We start from the raw sequence: 26,166 nt of genomic DNA on the forward strand, positions 1-26,166 counted from the left end.
ATGCCAACTCGAATATAAAGTGCTGCTATAGAAGGCCTCTGTCGCATACTTTGACGAGACAATCTCAAGTTTCACAGGAGAGACAGTTTGTAAAAGAATGCGAATTGTCAGGTAAACTTGGATTCTCAAGCTAAGCTCCAGTCGACAAAATTGGACGTTGCGTGCTTGAAGCTCAAATAACACCAGCGCGAAAATGCCTACCTCCATCAGAGCCGTTGATATGCGCAAGCAATGCAAGCAATGACTTTCGCAAGTTCCATATTCCAAACGTACGCTTTCAAAACCGAGACGAACTATCAATCGTGAGTATGAGACTTCGAAATCGAATTAAGAGTACGTCAGCGTCGAACAAAAAAGGAAGAAACCTCATGCTCCTCCCTTCAAATTCGGTGCCACTGAATCTAAAAGTTTTCTAACTACAACTGGGACAATGCCACATTCATTCAATGTTGCAACAATTTACCTTCTTCCAGTCTCATTAACTCAAGTTCTGCCTCATTACTATCTGTGAATGGCACAAAAACAACTTTAAACCCCTTTCTAGATATTCGTAATCCTTGCACAACTCAAATTAAGTAATTCTCAAGACAATCAAAAATGGCATCTTTTATGATTCAGTAACGGAGATTCCACCTGATACCAGAAGATGCCTCTCAAAGCATGGACAGGATAGGCTTCACAGTAACGCAAATGATGGCAAGGGCAAGTTCGCGGTTAAGAATTCTGAACTCTCAAGCCAAATACTACTTGAAGCAATCCCACACCTCGTGCTCAATGACTTAGTGACGCAGGCCTCATTAGCTAAACATGATGCATCAGTGCTGCAGAATTTGACAAATTCAACGCACATAGTGGAGGAGGCGAGATTGGTGTCCTCATTTTTAAGATCGCCGTCCAGCGCCAAACCCGACTTGTCCCGATTGTCCGCGAGGAGGGGGCACAGGCGGTACACCTTACACCAGCCCGTTTGACTTGGCCATATGGGGAAGCCCTCTCTGTGCAAAGAAAGTAGAAAAGCCAGTAAAAATCGCCATAGTCCACTGATTAACCACTGATCATACGTTCTGATTTTGGCTGAGATAGGGAATTTATCACCAGTCTTTTGAGGTTAGGAGACCAGGCAGCTCCAAAAAGCGTAGGGGAGAGACGGGGAAGAGGATGACTCATTGGTTCTTTTGGATTAGTATTTCGAGATAATACAATGGGTAAGTGATCCCTTTCATTATACCTAATTATACCCCCGCAGAGCTTTGAACATACAGCCTGTCTTTCTAGCCTTCTATCTTCCCCATGCATCCATAAAAAGTTATTCAACGACTCCGACGTCTTAGTAAATAGTCAAAAGTAAATTTGATACTCCAGTCCTAGGTGCCTCATTTTAAATCTACAAAGTGGAATACTAAGAAGCTATATACGTTTAAGTTTACTGCTAAAACAAACTACAAGGTAAACAATTTCATTGACAACTATTTATGTATTCCAAGTGTAATAGATTATAAAATAAGAGATAGGGCCTCATGAAAAACTCCACTAAGGCGATCTTATAGAAAACAAAATCACTGAGTATGATTCTAACCTCTCAAAAAAGCGTACTCCGTGTCAGGCACGAACGATTTAGCCTTGTTAAGAAGACAGCAAATTTGTACCATGAATGGTTTATTATCGGGGCTGAGTGTTGTCTACAAGTTTTCCATATTCAACACTTTCGTCACCAGGGCCTCAGGGGACGATCGACAATCACTGAAGCCCAGGTGCTTTACAGATCTTACGGATAACACCAACCGTCCTTAACCTTTTTCATCCTCACCCAAATTTAGGTTCCTGTAATCGAACGCGTCATAAATATGTGACGTACCGCCTAAGGTATGAAATGCGAGGCCTCACACATATGTGATGCTGGTGGGAAGCATGTTAACAAAATTCCAAACACACGATGGGTTCCACTGCTATTCGATACTTGTCAAGCAGCTTCATTGACAATAAGCATAATTTACTGAAGCAAAACCAACGGAAAAGAATGTCAATGATTCGGTTCGATTCTTAGTCATTTCCATCCATTGGAATTCTTTCAAAATCCCCCATTACAGACCAAGACTTGTCCTAATGTTAACATTTTACACAATTTTCGGTCATATTTAAGCAAAATATGATCAAATAATGTCCAAATAGATGTCAAACTATATTTTTAAAGTCCCAATTGATCAAAACACTGGATTTAGTACCACTGCACTGACCGTTAAGCCGAAGCAATAAGGAACGCAGGCGCCCCCTTAGCCAATGGCCTCACACCCGGTGGAGAGGAACGAAATCTTGTCGAGGAAGTAATAAATGACTTTGACACTACTATAGCCGTCAGTTCATAGGTTGCAAGAGGAAAAAAGGGATTCTAAAGTCAAATTTATATTCTTAATCTATTTCGTAGCTATTGGGTGAGCACAGAGGTTGGTGCGATGCTGGTATTGAATCAGCAGGTAATGAAACCCCATGCGGGACCAAATGTCCTATTGTTATTGACGAAGAATCATAGAGCATTAACGAGAATATCAAGAGTAACTCCCAAAGCTGTTCATCGTGAATGACAAAATGGCTTGTTCCAATGAAGCAGTAGTCTGCTAAACAAATCTTTCTCTTGGATACGCTGCAAAAAAACGTCGTACATTTCAGACTACTGGCTGACCAACTGACATGCGACGAGAAATGGCTACTGCACTTTTTGTGGACCAGAGTTAGTTTAACAACTGAGTATAACATTACTTGCTCTCCAAAGCACCACTGTCCAACTACTAAACCACGTAACTCACACCTGTCTTTGAGGCACGCAAACCCTCATCCTCAAAAGACTACCCTTGCTCCGTGTGCGTGGCGGTCCGCACACAGTGGTTTACCGTAAATTGTCCACTTGATGGGGGCTGAACAATTGCATTTCAGGTCTGTCTGCTCGATGGGACGCGACTCGAAAGTGTGTACAAAAACTTCTCTCACCTCATGCGGCCCACCATGAAACATACTCGTGAGATCTCATACCCCACCTAAGGATGGAAGGGAAAGAAACGCTGTCTCATCGCATCCTCTCCCTCCGCATTACATCCTGGTGATATTTCTCCCAAGTTGAAGCGATTATCAACTCTTCTTGGCACAATCGTCAAGCAATCGCAGACGAAATGGAATCAAAAAGTGGGGAAGGAAAGTACAATCGAGCTAAAAGTGATTGAGGCTTGATTTTTTTTGCTTCCAGAGACAAACAACTATTTGAAGTAGGATTCGCGACCAACTTTCCTCGTGATTATTTTAATAACAATCATTTAAGCAGCTTTTGCAGTTTTTCTTCCATCATCAAAACGACGCGAACTTGTTGTCGCTTTACCTTGTTTGCAAAAAACCAGCCAAAAATGTACTTGGATTTAACAGCAACTTTAAACAAATGGCTTGGATAAGACAGACTTTCCAAATATTTCATTCCACTTTGTATTTTGAAGTAAAGATATTTTTTAGCTGCAACAATTGTGCTATGAATATCATAATTGAAAAGTAACGTTACTTAAGGATGGAGATAGAAAATGCTAAACGGAGTAAATGTTCATGCAAATTTACCAAATAACAAAGTCGAAATTCACCGAACAAAACACAGGCACCATTTTCAGCTCATTTGTTTACCATAAAAGATGCAAATTTTGCAAAAGACGGAGCAAACACCGCAACCTTAGAAATGATCGAGTAAGACTAGAAAGCTTGTTTGCACAATTTCTTTCAATTAGGAAAGTTACATTTAGACCTCAAAGGTCCTGAGTCTACAATTTATTAACGGGGTAAGTGGTACGAACAAGCAACTTTTGATCAGGCTGTTACAAAAAGTACTGTCTGGCTACATGTGTTGTAATTCAGTAGCATGAATAGGGTGTGCTGAAATGGTTTCTCAAAAAAGTTTTAATTTGTTTACTACTAGCCAGTCACCCGTGGTACGATCGGAGTTTACACTACGCAGTAACAGCTGAGCAAACGCAAAGTGGAACCAATCAAACCTACTTCTATGAACGGTTTGTGGGTTGAAAACAATGAAATAGATATAGGATACTCTTTATTTGGGAAGAGTAATTGGATGCTTCTAGCTTTTGAGTAGTAGTTAAATTGGTCACTTCAGTGATGCAGATGTTGATTTCACCTCCGAGTCGTGGTGGAGCAGTTTTCTCTGCGAGTTTAGGAGAGAATGTTAACTGAGGCATCCTACCTAATTTCAAATGGGGTTAACACAATGTTGCATTGACGACACCAGCCTAGCTGAAAAAGGACAGGTACAAAGGCGCACACTCCGAAAGAAAAGAATTGGCATTTAACGTGGGGGATGAGGGCAGGGTGAATAACTTACTCGGAGTTAATTTCGGCGACATTGCACTTGTAATGGCCCGCGTTCGGAAGACAGATGACCGTGTACTGTCGCACTGAAAAGGTCGAACGCAATGGAAAGGGCGATGGGAGACAAAAAGCGGCTTCTTGATAGAGGTTTTAAATGATATTTATCAGTTATTGCACCTTCAGGTACAGTTAATGCCATCCTTGGTACCTGGCCTGCTTCGTGTTCAGTGTTAGAAAGGTGCTCTTCGTCTCCTCCGAGAATTCCACTGCTACTGTTCCCAAAAACGGGGATGTCGTGAGAGGATGCCGTCAAAAACCCCAGTTCGAGAATTCCACAACATCATAAACGGAAGTAGCAAAACATGTCGTTTTTTTCCCCTTTCGAAGTCGGAAATAATGCAGTAGTCTAAATCTTGACATGAGAGGAAATTACCAAGTTTTTGACCATGCCAGTCACTCACGAGGGAGCATACGTGATTTGGTAGGGCCACTTTAGCTGCTTGCATGACGTGGGAGTAGATGATCGAAGGAATTCCTAACTATGGCAGACCTTGCACATTTAGTCTCCTAGCTCTCCTGATTTGAATCTCTTGGTGACTACTATGCTCGAGGTGTCGACAAGGAAGGGCTACCAGAAGATATGCCCACAATGCCAAGAGCTCTTCAATGTCTGCTACTGAGAGCGTTGTGGCTGGCACGAATGAAAGGCACTCAAAAGTGGAGCATAGTCGATTTAAAAGCCGCAACAGAGTAGATGATTTATAAAATCATCTTTTGGCCTGTTTATTCAACGAAATATCATAAAGTTTTTAACAATGCATTCATCTTTCTTAATAATTAGCAGTGTCTCCAATAAAAGGAAGTAACTCAGGACAATAATAGCAAACTTTTCCGGTAAAATTCACTCCATGCAAGTTGTTCACGTCTAAACGGGACTTCTGATACCTCCGGCTCAGTGCCAAAAGAAAACTGCAAAGGCAATGCCACCAACCACGTCCCACTTCCACTCACGGTGATCGGCGCACATATCGTGCATGGACTAGCCTAGACCCCAATAAACAGCCAGCCCTCAAAGCTGTTTGTGCGATACCTCGCAATGAAGCCTCTTCACTACTCCAACCAATCTAATTGGAAAGATGGATGAGAAAAAAAAAGACAAAAAAACAAACATTGTAAGCAAAACAAAGAAATGTCTTCAGTTAATTAATGCGAACATGTGGTGGTTAATAGAAGAAATTTACAATTGTAAACCTAATCACAACAAATGAGTTATAAAAAGAACGCAGAGGAACCCCGGCTGCTGGCTAAACCTTGGTCCGACCAAATTATTAAGCAATATACTTTCATTCACATGGACAGTAATTCTCAAGTTAGGAATTTTAGCAAAAAAACTAGCTTTTAAAGTGCTCCTGGAAGAGGTGGATGTAGTAGAGCACGGATTCATCCCCACCGGCACGAGTGCCCTACGTGAATGGATTGAAGATTTCGAAAATAACGCTACTAATGCGATAGATACAGAGACGTGCGGACACTCAGCCAACCACAGCCACGACCACGGATAGTGAAGAAACCTAAAAATCACTTCCTGAAGGGAGAACTGCAATTGATGAAACCTGATGGGAGACGAATGCGAGTAATAGATCTACCTTCGTTCCAACTAAAATAAGTAACGAGGATTACATCTTTTTTGGGAGTGATCGAAGTACTGATTGGTCCCTCCAGCATCGTTGTAAAAGCCAGTTTACTACCTTATCACTTCATAAAAGATGCATCATAGGGGATAATTCATACGCCCTAAAAGTAATCCCAAGTTACCTCGAATGGGGTTCAATTACATCAAAAATCAAGTAGTTTGAATGAGTGGAATCATTCTGCTGTATCAAACAACGAAACACTATAGATTGGGAGGAACTAGCAAGTCATAGTTATGAGCGAGGTTCTTACAACAGATTCTCATTTCGTTAAGTTGATACTTATTGACACTTCACCAATGAACTTCCTGATCCGCTACTTGAGATACCAAGCCATCTTTCCGAACGGAGTCAAAAATCCCACTCGCTTTGTAACGCTTTGCAACGGGCTCTAACTCTCTCCGACAAGTATGAATGAAAGCCCATATAGCGGTCTTAAAGTGGATAATACTAGAACACAATATCAAAGTGATTATAAACCTGTATGCTGGTTCGGTAATTCCAAATGGAGGCAACGGGCGTTTAAGTTGCGATTTGGTCTTTAAGGCGTCCAAATTCAAAGGCGGCTTTAACCAGTAAGAGGTGACTTGTCACTAGAATCTATGATTGCCGTTCGAATGACAACCAATGACGTGTTTAATGACTTCTTAATTAGTCAATGCAACGTGTTAGTCCATGGAGAAAATGAGACATTGTGATTTCAGTTTTTTCAATGCTAATGTCCATTGTTATCGAATGAAGCTTAGAGACGACGAACTTGGTCAATATCGCCGCTAGAAATTAAAAAAAGAAACTTACCTATCAGTTTAACCTTTTTGACAGTTTTCGTGGAGTTATTGTCCACAAGCACATTGACAACTATCGATTCGCCGTGGAAGTATTTCTAAAAGAAATATGTAACAACTAAGAGGTTTTCTAAGGAAATGTGCCCATTCCTGCCTCCATCGAATTGTTCGCCACACTAATGGCACGACTTTCTATTCATGATTGCCATACTACCATTCCTACCAGTCCTTCCGTACGCTGATAACAAGGCAGTCCACAGACTTACATGCAGTCCCAATTTTGCTAACTGCATGCCACACCAAATGAAGAGACACCTGTAGTGGGTAGATGAATCTATGGAGACTCGTAAGAGAAGGGCTATAGCAATCGCGTCAACTTTTCGTGACTACTGAAATTTTCGGTCCCGTACTATGCTCAGGAATGGGGGGAGACCAGATTGGGACAGAGTGAAATCTGCCTTAGCAAAGTTCTTACAATATTTTAAGAATAAACTTAACCATGATCAAGATCTGAAGACTGAGATAGCTTAAAATCTTACCACACTGGACACAGTTGTTGAAGAACATCACTTAATCTTCAGAAATGCGACAAATAAATACCCACCATGACATCCGTAATTAAAACAACCACCATTCATCGAAATCCATGGGATGCATCAATTTCGACGAATCTGAGTCTCTCCACCACCGCAGAGAATCATTGCGTGACCTACTTGCCTATTTCACCCAATTACTTTGTGAAAGTCAAAGTAGAAGAACGACCACGGAGAACATTAAGGGTAGGAGGTAGGAGGCAAGATGGGAAGTGCCTACGCAGAACTTTTCACCCACCTACGCTGCTCGTCTCCCAGCCCCTTTGCACGTTGATGGTAAAGGTACTTCCAAACATTCGTGACTAGTACATGCTGGGAGGTTAACCGGAGAAAAACTACGTCAACGAATATTCGTCCTTTTACGCAGAGACAGAGAAAAGTTCTGCGCTTTTTAAAGGTCAAATCTTCGACTGAGCATCGACGTAAATGCAGTAAAGTAAATTTGCCTGCAATAATTCAAGCACAGCGCACCACCTCAGTGAAATCGCAAATTGGAGTGAGCCTTGAGCCGGGAAGGACCTACTGAAGCCGTTTTTAACTCATATAACAAAACCAAAAGTTACCCATCATATAGGTGATGGAGTTTTGGTGATCAGAGAAAATGAGATACCAACCTGCTTGTCGAGGGAGGCTTCGACGCGCAAACTTCCAAGACTCATGAGAAAGTCGCGAACAACCTCTGTTGTCGGTTGGGGACCTGCCTCATCGGGTGCAAAGGTCAGCTTGCGCACAATCATGCGCACCGAGTTCCTACAAATAAAGAGACGAAAGGAAAACAAATGAATACTTCAATGCATCACCACGTATTATTCAGCTATTGCACAAAACGCTGTGCAGAGACAACCTGCCCGATGGCAAAAAAATATATCTGTGACAGTAGGACAAACACTATTTTTGCAACCGCTTCGAAAGCTGCCTCAAGACCTACACACCATACTGATTGGTACTGCTATTATGCATCTGACTTTACCTCGCCAGAGCTCATTAGCATCCGCCACCTTGGTCCCACCTCAGGCTCCCTACAACACAGCGGGCGCAAGTTAGCTACCTACGTCCCCGCTAGCGCGAACGCACACTCAAAGACTTGAAGATTATCAGTCTACTTTTGTGGAAGAACAATGGAGTGCTGATGTGGTTCACCACAATTTTAGGCCCCTAAGTCACGCAGATTGATCAAAGATAGCCCATATTGCCATTAGAATAGTGATAGTAGTTAACTCTAGTGTTTTGTGAAGGTGACTTGGATGGGCAAGAGTACAAAATTTTACGCAATATTTGGTTCAAGTGTGGCATTTGATACTCTGCCGTTATTATGTCAAACACCTGTCCAGAATAGTTTGCCTTTTGCCTTGTAAAGGCATTAAAAAACTCTTCTACTATTTGATCATTTAATTCAATACCTCCAATATTACCGATGGATGTGACAAAGTTAACCCTTGTTTTCGCTAATTTCTGAGTAATTTACCTATGTCCATGCTCAATTCCACTGCAAATCTTGGATATCCAATAACTCCATCTCACCTCAAGCCTATGGTGACGTATTTTCTCGCCCACTGAACAGTTACAAAATCATCAGCTTCGTTCCTGGATTCTTTGAGTTGTTTACACCACCAGTCCGTGAGTCTGTGACAGAATTCATGTTTGAGAATGAGGCAAGTAGATTGAGAACACAGACTACAAACTGAGGTGTGGAACCGAGGTAGTGATGAGAATATATTGAGTGCTTGGGTTACTTATAGCCTAGTGGCTTGCAATGCTAGGTCATTTGCCTCATAACGCTGTAAATGAGATCCGAAAGGGGGAGGGGAGGAATTGAATCCATAAAAAGACATTTAGCCTTAACAACAAACGTAACAACGTTAATGGGAGTTGAGTATGCAATGAACAGGACTAGACAAAAAAGTAAGGTTTAATCTAACATTACTCAGTCATTAATAACAAGCCATAGTCGAAGGAAATGCCTCATTTCGTGGATGAATAAGACACGGACACGTACCTCCAACCTATCGTTACGGCAAGACAAACTACCTTTCTTTAAACCTTTACTCGTTTAATTCAAGGCCTCCTTACAATTCAGAATAGTTTCACATTACCAAAAATCATTGCTGGGATAACAATGCACTCCGAACCTCGTAGCTGCTAATGTGTATTTATTTCATCCTTCTGTATGTCATTAATTTCTAGCATCTACCATGCCTCAGATACAATGGAGCCCTTGACTTATCCATGTTTTGATCTATTTGTGCCGCCAATTATGTGATAGAACTCACATTCACAAACATAGGGAAAACCGACTTTTTCGTGTTTCCAATACAAAATGTTCATTAAATAAGGGGCTATTCTGCAGCCAAAACATGAGTTAGTTGCAAATGTAATGTCGGTAAAATTGCCGCGTACAAGCATATTTACCGACAAAGGTGGGTATTTTGAGCACGACTACTAAATGCCTCATAAATTGGCCATGAACATCTGCTAAGGGTGTACGATTTCAGGAGCAAAAGTAAAGTACACTAACACTCAATGATGAAAGAGGAAGCGTCAGTGTAGCATCAACGGGTAATAAATATGATGATTTCTCCTTTGTCATCTGCTCCGTTAATTCAAAACTCCTTGGCTCCATCAATTAGTTGCAGCCACTAAAACAGTAGCAGACGCCAAGATCGGAAGCAGCCAATGGACGCGGGTTTACGACGCAACGGTTTCGTTCAAATTTAGGGCCTTGACACTTAACCCTTTGATCTTAACCCAGGACAGTCTCCTGTGCAATAAAAACCTCCTACTAATTCATGGTTTAAGGCTTTATTAAGACATTTCAAAATGCGCTACTGGAGCCCAGTAGATCCATTTAGTGTATAGTCTTAGTTAATGCCAAAGCCGTGTTTTCCATGCAGCATTCTGCATTAATTTTTAATGACTAACTATTTGCCTCCTGATATGACTTTATTGCTTATGATGGAAAGAACAACATTCGCTCTCCGTGGAAGACGAGAAAACGATAATGTGGTGTAAATACGTCATAAATGGGATTAAATTACGTAATGGTACATTTTTATTTATCCCATGGACAGAAGGGTCTCTGATCTAGCAGTTGTGAAAGGAAAGCGGATTCATATTTCACTTGATACAAACATCTTCCTACCTGTCAATATCGCCTAGGATACGTGTTAACCCTTGGTCGTGAATACTATCTAGTAAAGATTTGGGAAACGAGAGCTCTTCACCAAAAAACAAAATACCCAAGGTTGTGATTAGCAACCACGATAAAAATATCTACATACTAATTAAAATACAGCGAGCCATTTCGGTCTGCCGTAATTCAACCTTCGCAACGATAACATGAGGCGTTCCAGTTCTTCGCTGTGTGTAAGAAACCTACGTCAGGACTCATACACCTTATGAGGTCTGCAAAGACGACTTGGGCACTACTATTGGTGACAGTTCGGGAGGATGTATCCTGGCGTTTCAATTTTTGCAAAGAGCATCCTTGCTATCACTGGTGCCTTAAAGGGCGCACACTCCTAAATGAATGGGAAAAAAGACTATAAGAGATCATGGAAAAGCCATTAAACCCAAGCCGACATTTGATGAAGTTGTACATCACAACTAGTAGTGGGAGAGACTATAATTAATCGACACGAAACCATTCACAGAGGCTACTTACAGCATCTCTATGGTAGCAGTGAAGCATGAATAAACTTCGAATATGGTGGGGTAGCAACGAAGTAGAGCAAAGACACGAAGTCTGAACGTAACTTCGGCAAGTCATATGGTAACATGTATCACTGTTACGAAAAGCGAAAAGCACACAAAATGACTCCGCTTACGAAAATTGTCCAATCTCGACCCATGCATACCAAACGAGTCGTTCCAGTAGGGTTAACATAGGCAAACCCAACAAAATCAATTATGCACAACAATCGCTAACTCCGAAAGCTTTCTTGCTGTGACAAAGGTTGATCTCAACATAGGCGAGGAGTGCCAGAGATGATGCCTAAAACGAGGCTGCGACTATGTAGGAGGGCGAAATTTGTTCTACCTATGCACACGGGTATTTGGCTCTTTCAAAGTTCTGTGGTTCGACATTGAACCATGAGATGATAACAGTAAAGTGAACACCAAATATCCTATGCCATTAAACGTTTGACAGCTGAAGTTAGTTTCTTCAATTTGTAGGCTCAGTGCTGTTTTGAATTTGCTTTTAAAGTCTAATCTATAATCTTGCTTCATGGGACGAGACGACTGGAGAAACTCAGCATTTATGCCCTATGAAAGTTACGCGTGGGCTGTAATTCGACCACTAGCAAACAGAAGAGTTAACAGCATGCGAAAATCCACCGAAGCAGTCAACGTCCGTGGTGTCGACTAAACGGAACATAAAATTATGACATGCGGGCGTCCATTAAAAGTCGGGGCCATTTATGGGTGATCTGGATAAATGAATGTCTCGCAGCCTTCATATGAGTAGGGTAAACAGCATGGTTTCCTACAATTTTAAATAGGCAGAAACTCAGCTTAAGAGAGCAATATGTGAGAGCACAAGATGCTTCCGACAGGGAATCAAAAATGAAGACGATAGTCTGCCCTTTAGCATTACATTATACGAAAGTTTGCCTCGAAAAGGACTTTACTCAACTAAATGCGCCACCTTTGCTAAGTGCAAAGAATTTCACCACTAGCCATATCAAGATATGGTCATCGAGCGTTAAACACCACATTAAGCTAGTGTGTTTACACGTTCCCCGTATCTTTAATGCAGCCATTAACAAAATTAACCCATCACAAATGGACTGCTTTAGAAGACCTCTGGAACCTGCAACTATGGTGGACTTTGATCCAAATTGGACGATGATTTAGGAAAGAGACAAATTAAATGAAACATTCATGGCAATTTTTGTCGAAAAATCGCTGATGAAACATAGGTTACCTTGGATGGTTGAGAGAAAACTTTTAAACACCAGTTTGGTTTTAAAGCAAATTTCATCTCCCTCTCCGGCCTCCGCATAAATGTTTGATGTATAAAACTGACATCATTCACATTGCTTTAACCACTAATCATAGGGATTATGGGATTGAATTTCTTCTAAATGACACCAAATCTTGCGTATTTAGTACCAAGAATAGTTTGCCACATACGTTGCATGGTTATCGTTGTGGCGAGATAAGAAAACCTTTCAAAGTATTAGATATTACCAAAATTACCAATCTTCCTCAGAAAATCAGAATGAACTGCTAAAAATGGTAATTTCGCACCCCACATTTCCCCAAGAACTTAGAATAAACGTGGCGCCCGATATCAAAACATTCGCAGCAGTTGCCTACCTCTAGGTTCAAAAAAGCACCCAAGAGACATAAGTCTGCTCCTTCGCGCAACTTTCATGATTAAGAGGCGGATAGTCGAAAGTATGCACAATCATGCTACTACAAGTGCTTTGCTTCCTAGGTCCCCTCATTCGAAATTCGCTACCAAAAAGCGTACAGAGTTGGTCCTGCAACCATGATGCATTTAATAATGCGTCTTTCTCAAATAATCTTGGGTGATTTTCCGCTTTGAAAGGCAAATAAGAACTCATTATGCCTGTCATAAAGGTATTTCCAAGGGCATGGAAAAAGAAGCACCACCGATGAAAGCGGACATGTTTGCGTTACCCATTATTTATGACAGTCGAGGCAAATTAGTGGGAACAATGTTACAACTCCCACATTCCGTAGAAGATCTAATGATCCACATACTTGGAACACTCAAAAGGAACCATACATGCTTCAGCGAGATAGCTTCATCACTTACAGCATGCATGGATTCCTAAAATATTACACCATGGCTTCCCAATTTGATTTAGGTGACACTAAGAATACAAATTACCTATCGAGAAACTAGATTGCAATAGAACTAAAACTCGTGACCCAGGGAAATCACCAGTACTCAAGGAATTAATCAAAACGTTAATTCTTAATTGCCGACGCAAGAAAAAAGGAGGAGGTGATCGAGTGTGGGTTAATATTGTCGTGTACGTATATCCTCTATCCCACCAATTTCATAGCGTGGGCGAAAAAGGAACGGAGGGGAAACAGAAGACAAAGCACCATCGCAAACAATCAAGACAGCAACCGCCGCTACCGCGGGAGCTTCAAATAACAGAACATATAAAGATCAAATAACTCACCGCTTTTGTACTCGGGAGCCATCCTCGTCTACCACGTAGACTTTCAGTTCGTAGTCAACTCGGCAGGGCTGAAAGGTGAGGGACAAAATATGCCAGTTCGGGATTTGCGAATGTTCCTGTCCATTTCAAAGGAAATAATGCATAAATTTCGATGTGCATCTTTAGGTCTTGCATATGTCCTAACCTGCAACTCGGAATCAGGTGTGGTGGTGGTGGTTGTGGCCAGTTTACAGTCATTGGCACACCAGAGGTGATAACTCACACGCGAATCTACATGCTAAAGGCCGCAGACAATTTGTGCAAACAAAACCAATGTCGTTATTATGGCTACTGATAGCGCTATGGGAAACATGAAAGGTGGAGCACCTAGCCCCTCCTCACAAAGAAATAACTCACGCTTTTGCTTCCTTACTTGCTTAGAATAACGCGTTAACACATCAAGAGCTAGAGGCTGTGGCAAAGTGTTTCAAACTAACCAGACATGCGAAAAGATGAGCTAACGTATACAGTAGGTGGGAGGCACGATCCACCAGCGGGAAGTATGCCTTCACATTCTAACATAGCAGTTGATGATGTGATTTCGAGAAGGAACTGATGAGAGGTTAAAGAACCTACTAAAAAAATGCCAACCACGGAATAAGAACTGTTAAAAAGGGGACCACAACAAAAGTGAAATCACTATTACTACTGGAAATTGTAGGGGTAATCACAATATTTTTATGCCTGGCAAAAATTATAGAGTCCTAATACATTTGGTCATTCCAGCTATTACGTTTAATTTTTTGCTTTCTTTAAGCATTGACTTCTGCAAGTTAATTCATGCAGATTGCAGAGTGGATGGTTCAATGATAATAAATCTGTTTTTCGACCTCAACAGAATCGCTAATGATATACCTTCCTTCATTCCTCAATCACATATCCTGTCAGCAAGGGACAAATTCTGCAGAATAATGACGATAGGGCTCTTCTGTAGGGCACTCACGGTGAAATTAAAGCCGCTAGTGATGAAAATGAGCGGCGAACTTAATCGTGCCAACCGAATAACACGGAACTGGCAATTTTGGCTTCTTCAGAGGAAATTCTAGCCCACAAGCCTGTTTACGGGCTGTAAGACAGACGGTGGACGAATTAACTGTTATAACGACCCGGAAAGGTGTTTTTAATCCACTCAGTTAACCTTTCGCTATACCTCACCTCATACCTCGTGTAATTTTGACAATAAACCGGAGACAAGGCAAGTGGACATGCAGAATTCCTAAGTTCAACCGTATATGGAGTCGAAACGCGTAGAAAACTCGAAGGAGCGAGGATGATGAAAAGCGAAATCCTAAAAGTATTATGCTGATACATGAAAAGGACACTGGTAGATCTAAAGAACATGGGAATGAATTCAAAACCGGTAAATGAAGATCAAAAACAGTTCCAATGCTTCGATTGTTTGCTTAACTCTCTTTTGGTCATGCTCAGCAGCATGGCCATCGGGGAATGCCGGCAGCCCCTCACCCTTTCTGCATGGCGATAATACATATTCTACCCCAGTGTCGCCTTTTTCCGTCTTCAGAAAAGTCTCAGGACGCTACAAAATGATGTAGTCAACGCACTTATTTCGCCCATTCTAGCCTGCCCACTGAGTCCAAATGAGAAAAATTCGAAACAACGATAGCAAACATTTTTGCCACGGAAAGCATTAAGTGGCTATAAGTTAATAAATAGCACACGATCAGGTAACTTAAATGAACTCGCAGCTTCGACACAGGACTACCAGTTCCTGCTTCCGGTCAGCTCCTTTTAATGTCCGAATCTTTTCGGTGAAGTTAAGCCCACGACTGTCAAAAAGTAGCTTCCAATGCACTAAAGCGGTGGTAGAAGGGAGAATAGATGATTTAGCGATAACGAATCTAAGCTCAAATCACATCTGATTAGTTGGCACAATTTTTTTGACCAGGAATTTCAAAATACACAGAATTTAAAATTGCCCTCAAAGAAGAAATTAAAATGTAAACGAAGTTAAAGAGGGTTTCATTGACCACAAAACAAGGAAAGAAGAAACCTCATAAAATTTAACGGCTAATTTGCCTCCTTGTCTACCTAAAAACCAGCAATAGAACCACTTTCATTCGTTTGAAGGAAATACCAATGAAGAAGGGCTTCGAACAAAGAAAAATCAAACAGTCTAGATCAGATGAGCAATGGATACTGTGTTCAAAGTGTTTCAACCAAGAAGAGTCAAAGTAGGATAAAAAAACCACGGAATGGGGATACTGCACAAACAACAATCTGGTAGAGTCATCCTGGCAGCGTTCTCAACTTGTAGAGACCAGCATCTGAGACTAGTTGAGGAAAACGCAATTACTTGGGGTAGCCTCAATTTTCACGCCATGGTGACTTAAAATGTAAAGAATTTTGGCAGAATCGCAATAAAAAAGTCTTCAGGAAAGTAAATGAAGTGAAGACAAATTTTTTTATCGCTATGCTATCGCTTCTTTCTTTCGCCTACCTGCAGTCAAATAGTCATTTGGGAAAAGCCTAAAATGAAGTATTTTCGAGCTGCTCATGAATACCTAATGAGTAAAATACGTTTAAGAATGATGAAAAAGGAGCTTCCGGTGCAGCGAAGCGATGGTGCAGAGGTCAATTTCCAACCACGCATCAAAATCCCAACAAGCAGTTTTCTGAAAGCTCCTGAAATAGTATTCCTAAAGAGTTTGCAAAAAGTGCCCTTAACTTGTCCGCACATACAAAACAAATGTTTATGAAAGCGACGCGTTTTTTAATGAACGAAGAGCACTGTGAAGTACGTTCCAAATAAACAACCGAAGGTTTGAATCAGTGAGATGAGTGATCGTGCATTGACTGGCACAAATGTGGACAAGTTCAACAACTTATCCTGTGATAGTAAGAGACATTCAGAAGTGCACTAAATAGAAGTAAAACTGCTGCTTCTACGAGGAATACAAGATAATGACGATCTTATTGCTCCCACCGACGATCACGGAACACCGGTGAGTCAGTAGTTTTGCTGTACTAATCGTCACATAGTTTGCGTGTGTGCTTGAGTAAAAAAACCGCTTACAAAGTTACATATGGACTAAGCATTTACAAAAAAGAACACGGACACTTGAAAGCAAAAAGCAGTTTCTTTGGATTCGGGTGTGATGGCAGAGGTGGATAAAGGGTGAGATGGGGGATAATAACTAGGTATTCAAACCTCAACAGTGACTCTTGACAAGGATATGCAAGGATAGGTTCAAGAAACACGTTGGAATCGCAAATTTTAATCAAAACGCAAGTCAAGACACGAAAGAGAATTTGTGACAGCCAGAAGCATGGGGGGTACTCTAAGGTGGAATGAAAGTGAATGAAAAGGGGCTAAATCAATGGGAGACGTGAGACGAACAGATAAGCGTACTTGTCGATGACAAGACACGTGAGATATGGACAAGTCTGAGGCTTTATCAGCATCCTAGAGTTTTGGCAACCGCGGTTCCTAGCAGAGACTTGATAACAATAACGCAAAACGTAAAGTTTCTGGATGAAAAAGACTCGATCAAAGGTCTTGAAATGGCTGCATAATCACCATTCCAAACGTGAGTCAGTTAGTCGGTAGCGGTAAGTTGGAATGAGACCGATTTCTGTGTCAGAACAAACACCACAAAAAGGGGCGCCCCTGTAAATGTGCACACGACAGCGCTGCTGTTTGGATAGGGTCTTGGCATAAACGCTTACTGTAAATGTGACATCTAGAGTTTCTCGCCTGAGCTCGGCACCACAAGCATGCTTTGTGTTCTTTGCCAGCTTATGGCGACCGACTGCATAAAGCTGTGCCACAAAAAAGGAGAGCAAAACAATAAGGTGGGTGCAGAAACGCTTTGGACTGAAGATAATCATAGTCTAGCAGTAACCAAACTGGACTCCTCAACACTGCGAAGGTGGAAGGCGGTGATGATGATTGACTCGCAGATAGCAAAAAAATTGGCACTACGATATCAAATGCGAAACCGATATTGAATGAGGAATATGCGTTGATATAGTATTGTCGCGTGTACGTAGCAGAAAAACTAATTTTTTAGGAAAAAACCGGTCAAACACAGGGGGAATTGGAAAATGCAGTCGTTCATCCATCCACTCATCGGAATATTTACCAGTTTTTTCCACCATTCGTCCACTTAATTTCGTTCAATTTAGTCATGCACCCGTCAACTGAATGCCTAGTTAGTGACAATCAGCTACCATTTGAGGCAGATGCCACACACACATCACGTGGGAGACAAGCATGAACGTTAGGAGCAATGAACCGCAGTAAAAGTGGATCAGACAGTCCTACAGTATCACATGATAATGTCGATGATTGGACCACGTCAAGCGAATCAGCAGTGTCAGAGGAGAAGTCTACCTTCCTCTTCAGCGAGGTATTAAGATGATTAAATATTATTATCACTTGGTGAATGGGGATTCCATCAACGGGCAAAAGCGAATGACGCTGATAACGATACATGGACGCAACAGTTCAATTCCTACATTTGCAAACAAAACACGCTCCATAACAATTATCAAGAAGGGCAAGTATGCATCGTCAATGACCCTGAGATGATATACTAAATGCCACTGAACGAAATGCAATTCGCTTTCATTACACATAGGATCGCAAGCCTGGAGCGTTACATTAGTGATAGTGGAGTAAGGCAGTGTCCGATCACTACAAGTCGAGGACCACACAGGAAAGGCGTCTCCCATGGATGACTGTCTTACCAGATACACAATGGAAGGGTATTTGAAACCGACTTCAGATATCCAAATTGGTCCATAATCTTCACCATAACAAAGGAACAAGACCAGATTTGGAAGTACTATAGGCTTCCATAAAATTGTCTACTACAATGATGGGAGCATAGTTCGCAAGAATCTGATAATGATACCAGTAGGCGATTAAGCGGCATTGAAGCAGCGAAGAAAGTCGAAGACGAAATGGAACATGGAAACAGCTGCGAGAAGCCACGGAAAATTTTTGAAGCTTTGTTTACAGGAAAAATTTCCTCGAAAAACGCTTTGAAAACGAAATATGCCCCAGCTTTAGGCATTACTTAAATATGGTTATCCGTAGTCCAATTCGCAAGCAGGACTAGGTGATCGGATTCAGTGAAATCGACGGACTGCCAAATGCCCTTGAATTGGGAAGGCTTCTCGTTGCTATGCTAATTTGTTGAATGGTCCTCGTTCGCACCTCAACGCCTTCAACCGCAGTACAAAGCTCTGGTCAACCCATCTGTGCTATAAGTTTCCCTATGCTGATGCAATTTTAAAAAATCTACTTCCAGAACTATTTCGTATTGCGTCTTCAGAGCGAAACTTGGACGCTGCATCCCTGACTCTGAAAACAAGGGGAACACAAGGCACTCCGTACAGGTCCAGTCAAATGCAAAAACCCAAATCAAATAGCGCGACTTCCTGCCAATTCGCAGACTGATTCACGAGGATCAGGAGGACGAGGCATAATAAGATGGTAAGCCTGACTCATCAGGAGAGGAGCATGACAGGGGGGAGGGAGGAAGCTAAGACAAGGAAGGGAAAGAACAAGGCGAAATTTGACAAGAGCAAGGCAGACTATTTGTCTGACAAGTCTTGGAGAAATACGCAGAGCAAGTTACTTTTTTGACAGAAGTGAAAGTGGGCAAAATACTCACCTTCCCGACATCGGAGGAGTGCAGCAGAAGAGAGACTGAGGCAGGTGTGTAGGTGGGGAGCTAAAAGCGACAGAGGCATCTTATAAGGTGTCCAAATAAATGTGTGGTTATTATGACAAAATTAAATAACTGAAGAGGGTCACATGAACAGATCTTTTGCACCGAAATAACTATCATTCTAACCTATAAACTAATTTCCTCCCAATGAGGCAAACTTGCTGCATATTCCACTCTTCCACAATTTTTTATCTATGAAAGCAAACAATCCAACCGAACTCAACCCATCAGCGACCCCACTTTTATTTCCTAACCGTCTATTTCCCATGGAATCATCGGATTTCCTAACGTTAGTACCAGCAGAAGACGGAAATTATTCGGAAAAAACACCTGGGAAATACGGAGAGGGTAAGGTGGTGCCGTTCTCCCATTCCGAGGTGCAACTCCTTTCATAGACAGATTTTTTAGGACTGAGAAGAATTTCTTCTTCGTGACCTGCCTACAATAAGGTTTTCTTGGAAACCTTCAAGGTGTATCGTATCAAGTAAATGAACCTGGAGCATGAATGTTAGGCCTTCGGAAACTGAACAAATCGTCTGTGGTCCACCACCCACGAAGCAAGCATAGCCATCTGGGGATGACAGATGAAGAGGCACTTGGCTCAGAACTGTGAGAGGCAGTGGATCGCTTGAGGTTAGCCAGTGATACATTTGATGGATGGACAAACAATGGAATCCGAAAGCACAACAACCAGAAATCCACAATCAGTCAGCATGTGTGAGCGAGGAACAAATTGTTACTTTTAAGCCCATCATCTGTTCCCTCTTATTGTGTGTCATGTAGAATTTATCGGCTCAGCTGCGTGGCTTTAATCACGATTTTCTCTTCCCAAAAGGTTAGCGTAGATGCAAACGAAATTTTTTACTGACCACCTTGAGGCAAACATTGCTTACAATTCTTATTGAAACGCCGACTTCAAATTATTTTAATTCTCCGTGTTCTAAAATGGAGGCCTCTTCTAGGCGTGATGCATTATCTTATGGTAAATGGCCGTCACTAGAATCAAATTGTTTGAATCATTTCCGGACGATACGTTTTGCCACACAGCGAAATTGAAGGGAAGCTTCTGAAAATCTGCAGTCGGTTTAAGCTCAGTTCGCGAAGCTGACAACCCCGGATCACAACTATCAGTTTGATTCAACCGACAAGTGGTGATGCAAGGATAGAAAACAAGAGAAAAGTAGTAGAGGGCACGACAAAGGGCACCATACCGGACGCATAACCTCTCTGTCCACCGGGAAAAAAAAGGCAAATTGCTTAATTTTGCAGTTTTTACGTACCACATTTACGCATCAATTGTGTAAGTTGTGACGGAAAAATGAAATTAAATGAAGAGAGAAGATATGAGAGGTAAATTAATGCATGCCTAGGTACTTCAAGTATGCAGGGTTTGGGTTTGTGAACATGAAGTAATGTATGTCATAAATGCCCAAAAAGTTACTAAATATAACGTATTTGAGCCGAATTTAGGAATCAATTAATCAGAGTTCGAAGTTTCCAAAGCCAGAAGGAAAAGAAGTCTGCACAGTCTTTTAACTAAAAAGTTCACGACACCTTAGCATCTCATATAATATACAAGGTGTCCTGCGTTCAGAACGACAGGTTGGAGGTGATGCTGCCTTATTTTTTATTGGTTAAATGAACAAAATAATGTTTGGAATATGAAATATTTGAGTTAGAAGTTAGGGAGAAGAGTTCTGAATGCTTGAAGATAAAACGAAATTGGGAGCCAGTTCGGAGGGAAAAGTGAGTGAAGTCGAATATCACAACAACCTTTATATTACAACACTAGTTGAGGAAATCTTGTCTTGACTTCGAGGCAATTTTGTGAGTATGAGGAAGGAAAAAAGTTACTAAAATCACAGAAGAAGTGTTAGGAGCTGAAATGGTGCTGAAAAGCCAGCAGCCAATCAAAATGCGCTCTCATAGGCCACTCGATTCGTTCCCACATCTAACTTCGTGGAATAACACAAGATGTTCTACATCCTGGGTACCTCTGAGAGCAATCTTTGTTAACCATTAGGTCATAAATCATATTTAAGTCAGTCAGTCGGAGGAAAGGAGATGAACCAGTAAGTTTTTGCGTGAAAAGGGTCAGCAAAATAGTCCAATAAAGTCAATTTTGATAAAATTAGGGAATCTAGACGACACGACTTAAACTGTATCATTCAGATTTGGAGAAAATTGAGCAAAACAGGGAGATTTAGTGTGATAATTCTAATGGCAATTAATCCCATACATCTTGCGCAAAGTTAAAGAGGTAGGAAAAAGACCTTTTACCAGCGGGCAGGGGGCAGAGAGCTTTCTTGAAAATACTGACAGAGATAATAAAACAACACCTAATTAAACATGGTGATTGGCTAATGAAATATCCCTTTCTCTCCCTCCCTTTCCCATTCTTACACGACAGTTGTTCTATCAATATTCGTTTTCAGCTTTAGTCGCGTCGATGTAGGTCTTTAAGTCGCCCCTAATTCAGTCTTCACGACGGTGGTATGGGGCTCTGCTACCAGTCCCCCAATTTCTCTGTTCACTGAAGGCCAAAACCAACCTCCATATGTGGATATCTCAATGTTAAAGGGGTAATGTGAGAGTTACAAAACAACCCACTGAGAAGGGTGAATACTTCTCGAATCTTTTTGAGTGACATATTAGCATGACTATTCGGTTAAAAAGGGAAGCACATCCAACTTGAAATGGGTAAACAATGCACAGGAAGATAGTTTCCTTATTGTCTACAACATAAGATCTAAAGTTGGAAGCAAAGAATACAATCTTGTGTAAAACCCAAGCTGGCTGACCGACACTCTCATTCTGTCAAGGCGACATTTGATTATGGGGAAAATAGACGCATGACTACAAAAATTCGCGTGTTTCGACAACCCCCCCAGACCGCTACCCCCACAATGTTATCAGTGAAATCCCCATCATTCATAAATCTTCCAACGCCAATCTGTGTGATTTTGGGTTCGCAATCAGCCTTGAAGTAGGCGGGAAGGTGAAGCCCTTTTCTCCCCGGCAGATTACTCGTATTTCGATCTATCAATTAGGCCACCTCGAGGGATACTGAGATAGTAATTATCCAAACAAACACAAATGGACACCATAAATAGACTTATTTAAAGGTGACACAAAACTCCAGAATCCGTAATCCTCATCTTTAGCTTAATGATAGACCCTCTCATAATACCGTAATAAAAATGGATGTGTAAATAAGAACTCCTTAGTCGCCAGCCTGAGGAATGAACTTTGGAGAGAGGAAGTATTTCCGCATTAATGCAGGTGATAATTAGCACATCTGTAGATGAGACAATGAAGACAAACAAGTTGGCGGACTTCGATTTGAGTTGAACAGTCGATTGACCCTTCCTACTTATGGAGGTGGGTAAATTAACTGGATCAAAAGAGAATTTGATGACGAATATGAAAAGACAACTTGAAAAAGAGGGATAGCAGACTCGTCCCCTTGAGCCGAACTTACGGAATTCCAGCCTATCAAGTAAGTCATATTGCAAAAAATTCCCGACAATTTGAAGTTTAAATAAGTTTAAAAGAGCGTGACTATTCCATCAAATCTAATTAGTAAAGAGGATGAGCGATTTGCAAGATGAAATAATCTCCAGCCACAAAATATGGGAGATGACAAATCCCTGTTTCAATTAGATAAATGATGTTTTACCGAACATCTCACCACCTCGTTCAGAAGGGAATTTAGCCTCGAACGCGATGGGTGCTTCAAGGGTTACAGAAGACGGCTGCAGAGCCCCGTGAGCGCGTCCACGCACGCAGGGATGCATGCTGGGGACTAGATGGTCTGCAAACCGTGTTCGTGTATGAGCGGATAGGCGGTGTTCGCAAAAGTTGCCGGCAATTAGAGTTCAAGAGCGGTGAGGAAAAAAAGGCACGCCTACACTCCCTCTTACACACACACATTACATGTGAGCGTGTTCGATTACGCACCCACCATAAAAAGAGAGGATGGGCCAATTGAATGCCAGTTCAGATGCTGTGATCACCCACTCTACCCTTGCTTTATTTATAGGTCATTCCAATTGTATTAATTAGAAGGAGGCCTTGAGGACCAGAACAGATGCAAATTTCTCAACCTTTGACAAAACATCCCTTCCTCTGAGGTAAAAGGAAAACACTCAGCTTTTAGGCCGAACTTACATCACGCATAATTAGAGGTATTCTAGTCTACCCATACTGGAACTCAGTAATCCCATTCAGTTGTCAAATAAAGCGAGAGGGGGCCGTGCCATTGTCTTATTCCTTCTTTTTGAATCGAAGCCCTCAACAACATTTGAAAGAAGGCACATTTTTATTTTATTGACAAATTTGTGCCTACGAAGGCATATTAAGCCAATTTTTCCCAAGAAAGAGGTTGACACACGGGAATTAAATTAGGCAAGGGCACTATGGATTTCAAGAAAAAAAACACTAAACTGAATAAAAGTTGGAGAGAGTAGAAAAAAATGAGACAAATAAAAGTGGGCAGTCAACGTGAGATATCAGTGATTTTAATCTCAAATCGGCAAAGCTAAAAAATCATGCCTTAACTCAGCTTCTAACTGGATTTAAGGGGAAAAATATTCCTTTTAATTTAAAAAGAGCAGAAAAACTAGTCCACTTTACCCAGTGTTAACAGAAAACGGCTAGATGCAACTTGTTCACCCACAGGCCCACTTTTGACTTGATTGAGTAAGAACAAGCAGTTGTAAAAAAGGTAACCACCAAGTTTACATTTAAGCACAGGAGAGCAAGTGTTTTGGACTTGTACGAATTTGGAGAGGCAAATTACAAACGTGTGCAATTGAGCGAACTTGTAAACATCTGGAAGCAAAACGCATCCAGCAGGGAAACAAAAGGACGAAATCTAGACATGGCGAACGACTGTTAGAATTTTGAAGTCGGTTAGCACAAAAATAAGCAGTTTTATTTAATAATTTTAGAAAGTGGGTAGTCAGCCACTGGTTGTAACAGTAGAACCAGCAACAACCCGTGTTAAGGCCTAAATTGGGGAACACTACACGTAGTTGATAAACCTGCATTAATGTCTCCTCCCAAATGAATTATATTAATAAAGGCCTCTTTATTCGCAATTCCACGATTCCATGCTTAAACCACGAAGTACATGATCCTGAGGTGGTGTGATGCCTCGCAGAATAATGACCAATACAAACTGTGCTTCGCTAGACCCTGAATCTTTCCGGTCACCAGTAAACACGTAGATGGCATGGCTTCTCCAAGCCACGAGACGAGAGCTTTTCATGCCAAATCAGCCAGACTGTACCCCAATAACCTTGTAAAATTCGAAAAAAAGATTGGTATTTTTCAAAACGAATACTAACGCACATATCCGCAAAGAATTATTGTGACAGCAGTCCTTCCAACACAGCTCAGATATTTTGCATTCAAACCCCAATAAAGTACGATTAGTTCAACCCTTAGTTGTACTTTTCACCGAAGATTGAAAAGCTGAGCTATTCCAACTACCTTAGTTGAAAAACAGATTTTGAGACTGTGCCCTTCTTGAGTGTCATGGCTATATAAAAGGTACTCCAGTCTACACTGCTAAAAAGGCTTCCGTGGCAAAAGCAAAGGGCTCATTCTCGACCATTATTTGATGTCAGGTACGTCAGCCTCTTGTCAACGAAACCGATGAGAGTTGTGCCATGCCTTCCCGATTTTTTTGATAATAGTGACAGTTATCAAGTTCCCAGTAAAAAAATTTGCATATTTTTTTTGAGTTATAAAGCTCGGTTTCACCAATTTGTAAATACAAAAACAGATTTCAAAAGCTAGTCAATTTAGCAAAAGGGTGAAACTTTTCACAAACATCCAGTCGTAAAAAAGCACATCTGCCAAAACTCCTCCCATTTCAATGCTCAACTACTTCACTTCAATAAAGAAAGTGACATACCAAAAGAGAAGCGAATTGGGCGCTATTTTACCTGTCAGTAGGTTGGCCAAAATGAGTTCTGCAATTAATCAAGTTAAACTAGCAATCACGCGAAGCCCTACTCGTAGACGGGACGGTTTAGCGCCCAACTTTTACAAGAATGGTTACATCCAAGCCCAAAACCACGCGTCAGCAGGTTGGATGGAATCTCAACTCATTAATATGGTTTCTCACTCCTTCCACAAATTGCTCTCACCTAGAGCAAACTTCCGGTCTCCCCACTAAATGCAGAGCGAAGTTGAGGTTCTACACTGAAGGCATCGAATAGTGTTTAGAAGATCGGCACTGCCCGCCAATACGCATATCTTCTGGAAGCTGAGACAGAAAGCACGATACTGATATCATAAATCCTGCTTTCTCGATGTTTGCCACCGGTGTTAGCCTAGTCCACAAGTCAAAAATATGTGATGCCCTCTGTACCAGTCTGTGATAGCTAATATGCACCAAATTGGGATGCAAACGGCTTGGCTGAATCAGAAACAATAAAAAATGTTGGATGTTCTTGATCAGAGAAATAACTATATTTGAACTAATGGGAAAAATGAGTGAAGTTTGGTGTCATATCAAGGTAGCCAAACGCTATAGTCTGTGGCAACCCTATTTGCCTTTGAGCCCTTGGAGGCAAATGTGATGAAAACTAATTGATCAGGACTAGGTAGTGAAGATCTTTGCAGGATATTACTCAACACCGCCGACAGGGCTTCAATTCGCCAGCCCACAACACATTTGGATCGCTTGCACTCCGTATACAGGAGAAATCCACTATGAATAGTTTTTCCCTCATCCTTAAAATCACTTACCACTTCGCAGACCAAATAACCAGCCAGTGGAGCGGTGATCCAAGTAAAAAGCGGAAATGAAGCGCTTCGGTCAACCGCAAGTGACA

At 41.4% G+C, this 26,166-nt stretch overlaps 1 protein-coding gene across 1 annotated transcript in view; it reads right to left on the reverse strand. All coding sequences in view use genetic code 11, as the record gives it.

Annotated features, from left to right (window-relative positions):
* Positions 1 to 26,166, reverse strand: part of EGR_04002 (putative beta-arrestin) — a gene marked incomplete at both ends in the record, with an annotated part of 48,971 nt that overhangs the window by 15,944 nt on the left and 6,861 nt on the right. Inside the window, 8 exons of the mRNA XM_024493251.1 lie at positions 849 to 1,064; positions 4,364 to 4,436; positions 6,840 to 6,924; positions 8,034 to 8,169; positions 8,941 to 9,042; positions 13,581 to 13,648; positions 17,307 to 17,399; positions 19,262 to 19,321. Coding sequence (XP_024352350.1) covers positions 849 to 1,064; positions 4,364 to 4,436; positions 6,840 to 6,924; positions 8,034 to 8,169; positions 8,941 to 9,042; positions 13,581 to 13,648; positions 17,307 to 17,399; positions 19,262 to 19,321 — 833 coding nt within the window. The remainder of the gene's footprint in view (positions 1 to 848; positions 1,065 to 4,363; positions 4,437 to 6,839; positions 6,925 to 8,033; positions 8,170 to 8,940; positions 9,043 to 13,580; positions 13,649 to 17,306; positions 17,400 to 19,261; positions 19,322 to 26,166) is intronic.

This window comes from Echinococcus granulosus (genome assembly GCF_000524195.1).
Source record: "Echinococcus granulosus chromosome Unknown EG_S00023, whole genome shotgun sequence".
In the NCBI taxonomy this organism is placed as follows: Eukaryota; Metazoa; Platyhelminthes; class Cestoda; order Cyclophyllidea; family Taeniidae; genus Echinococcus; species Echinococcus granulosus.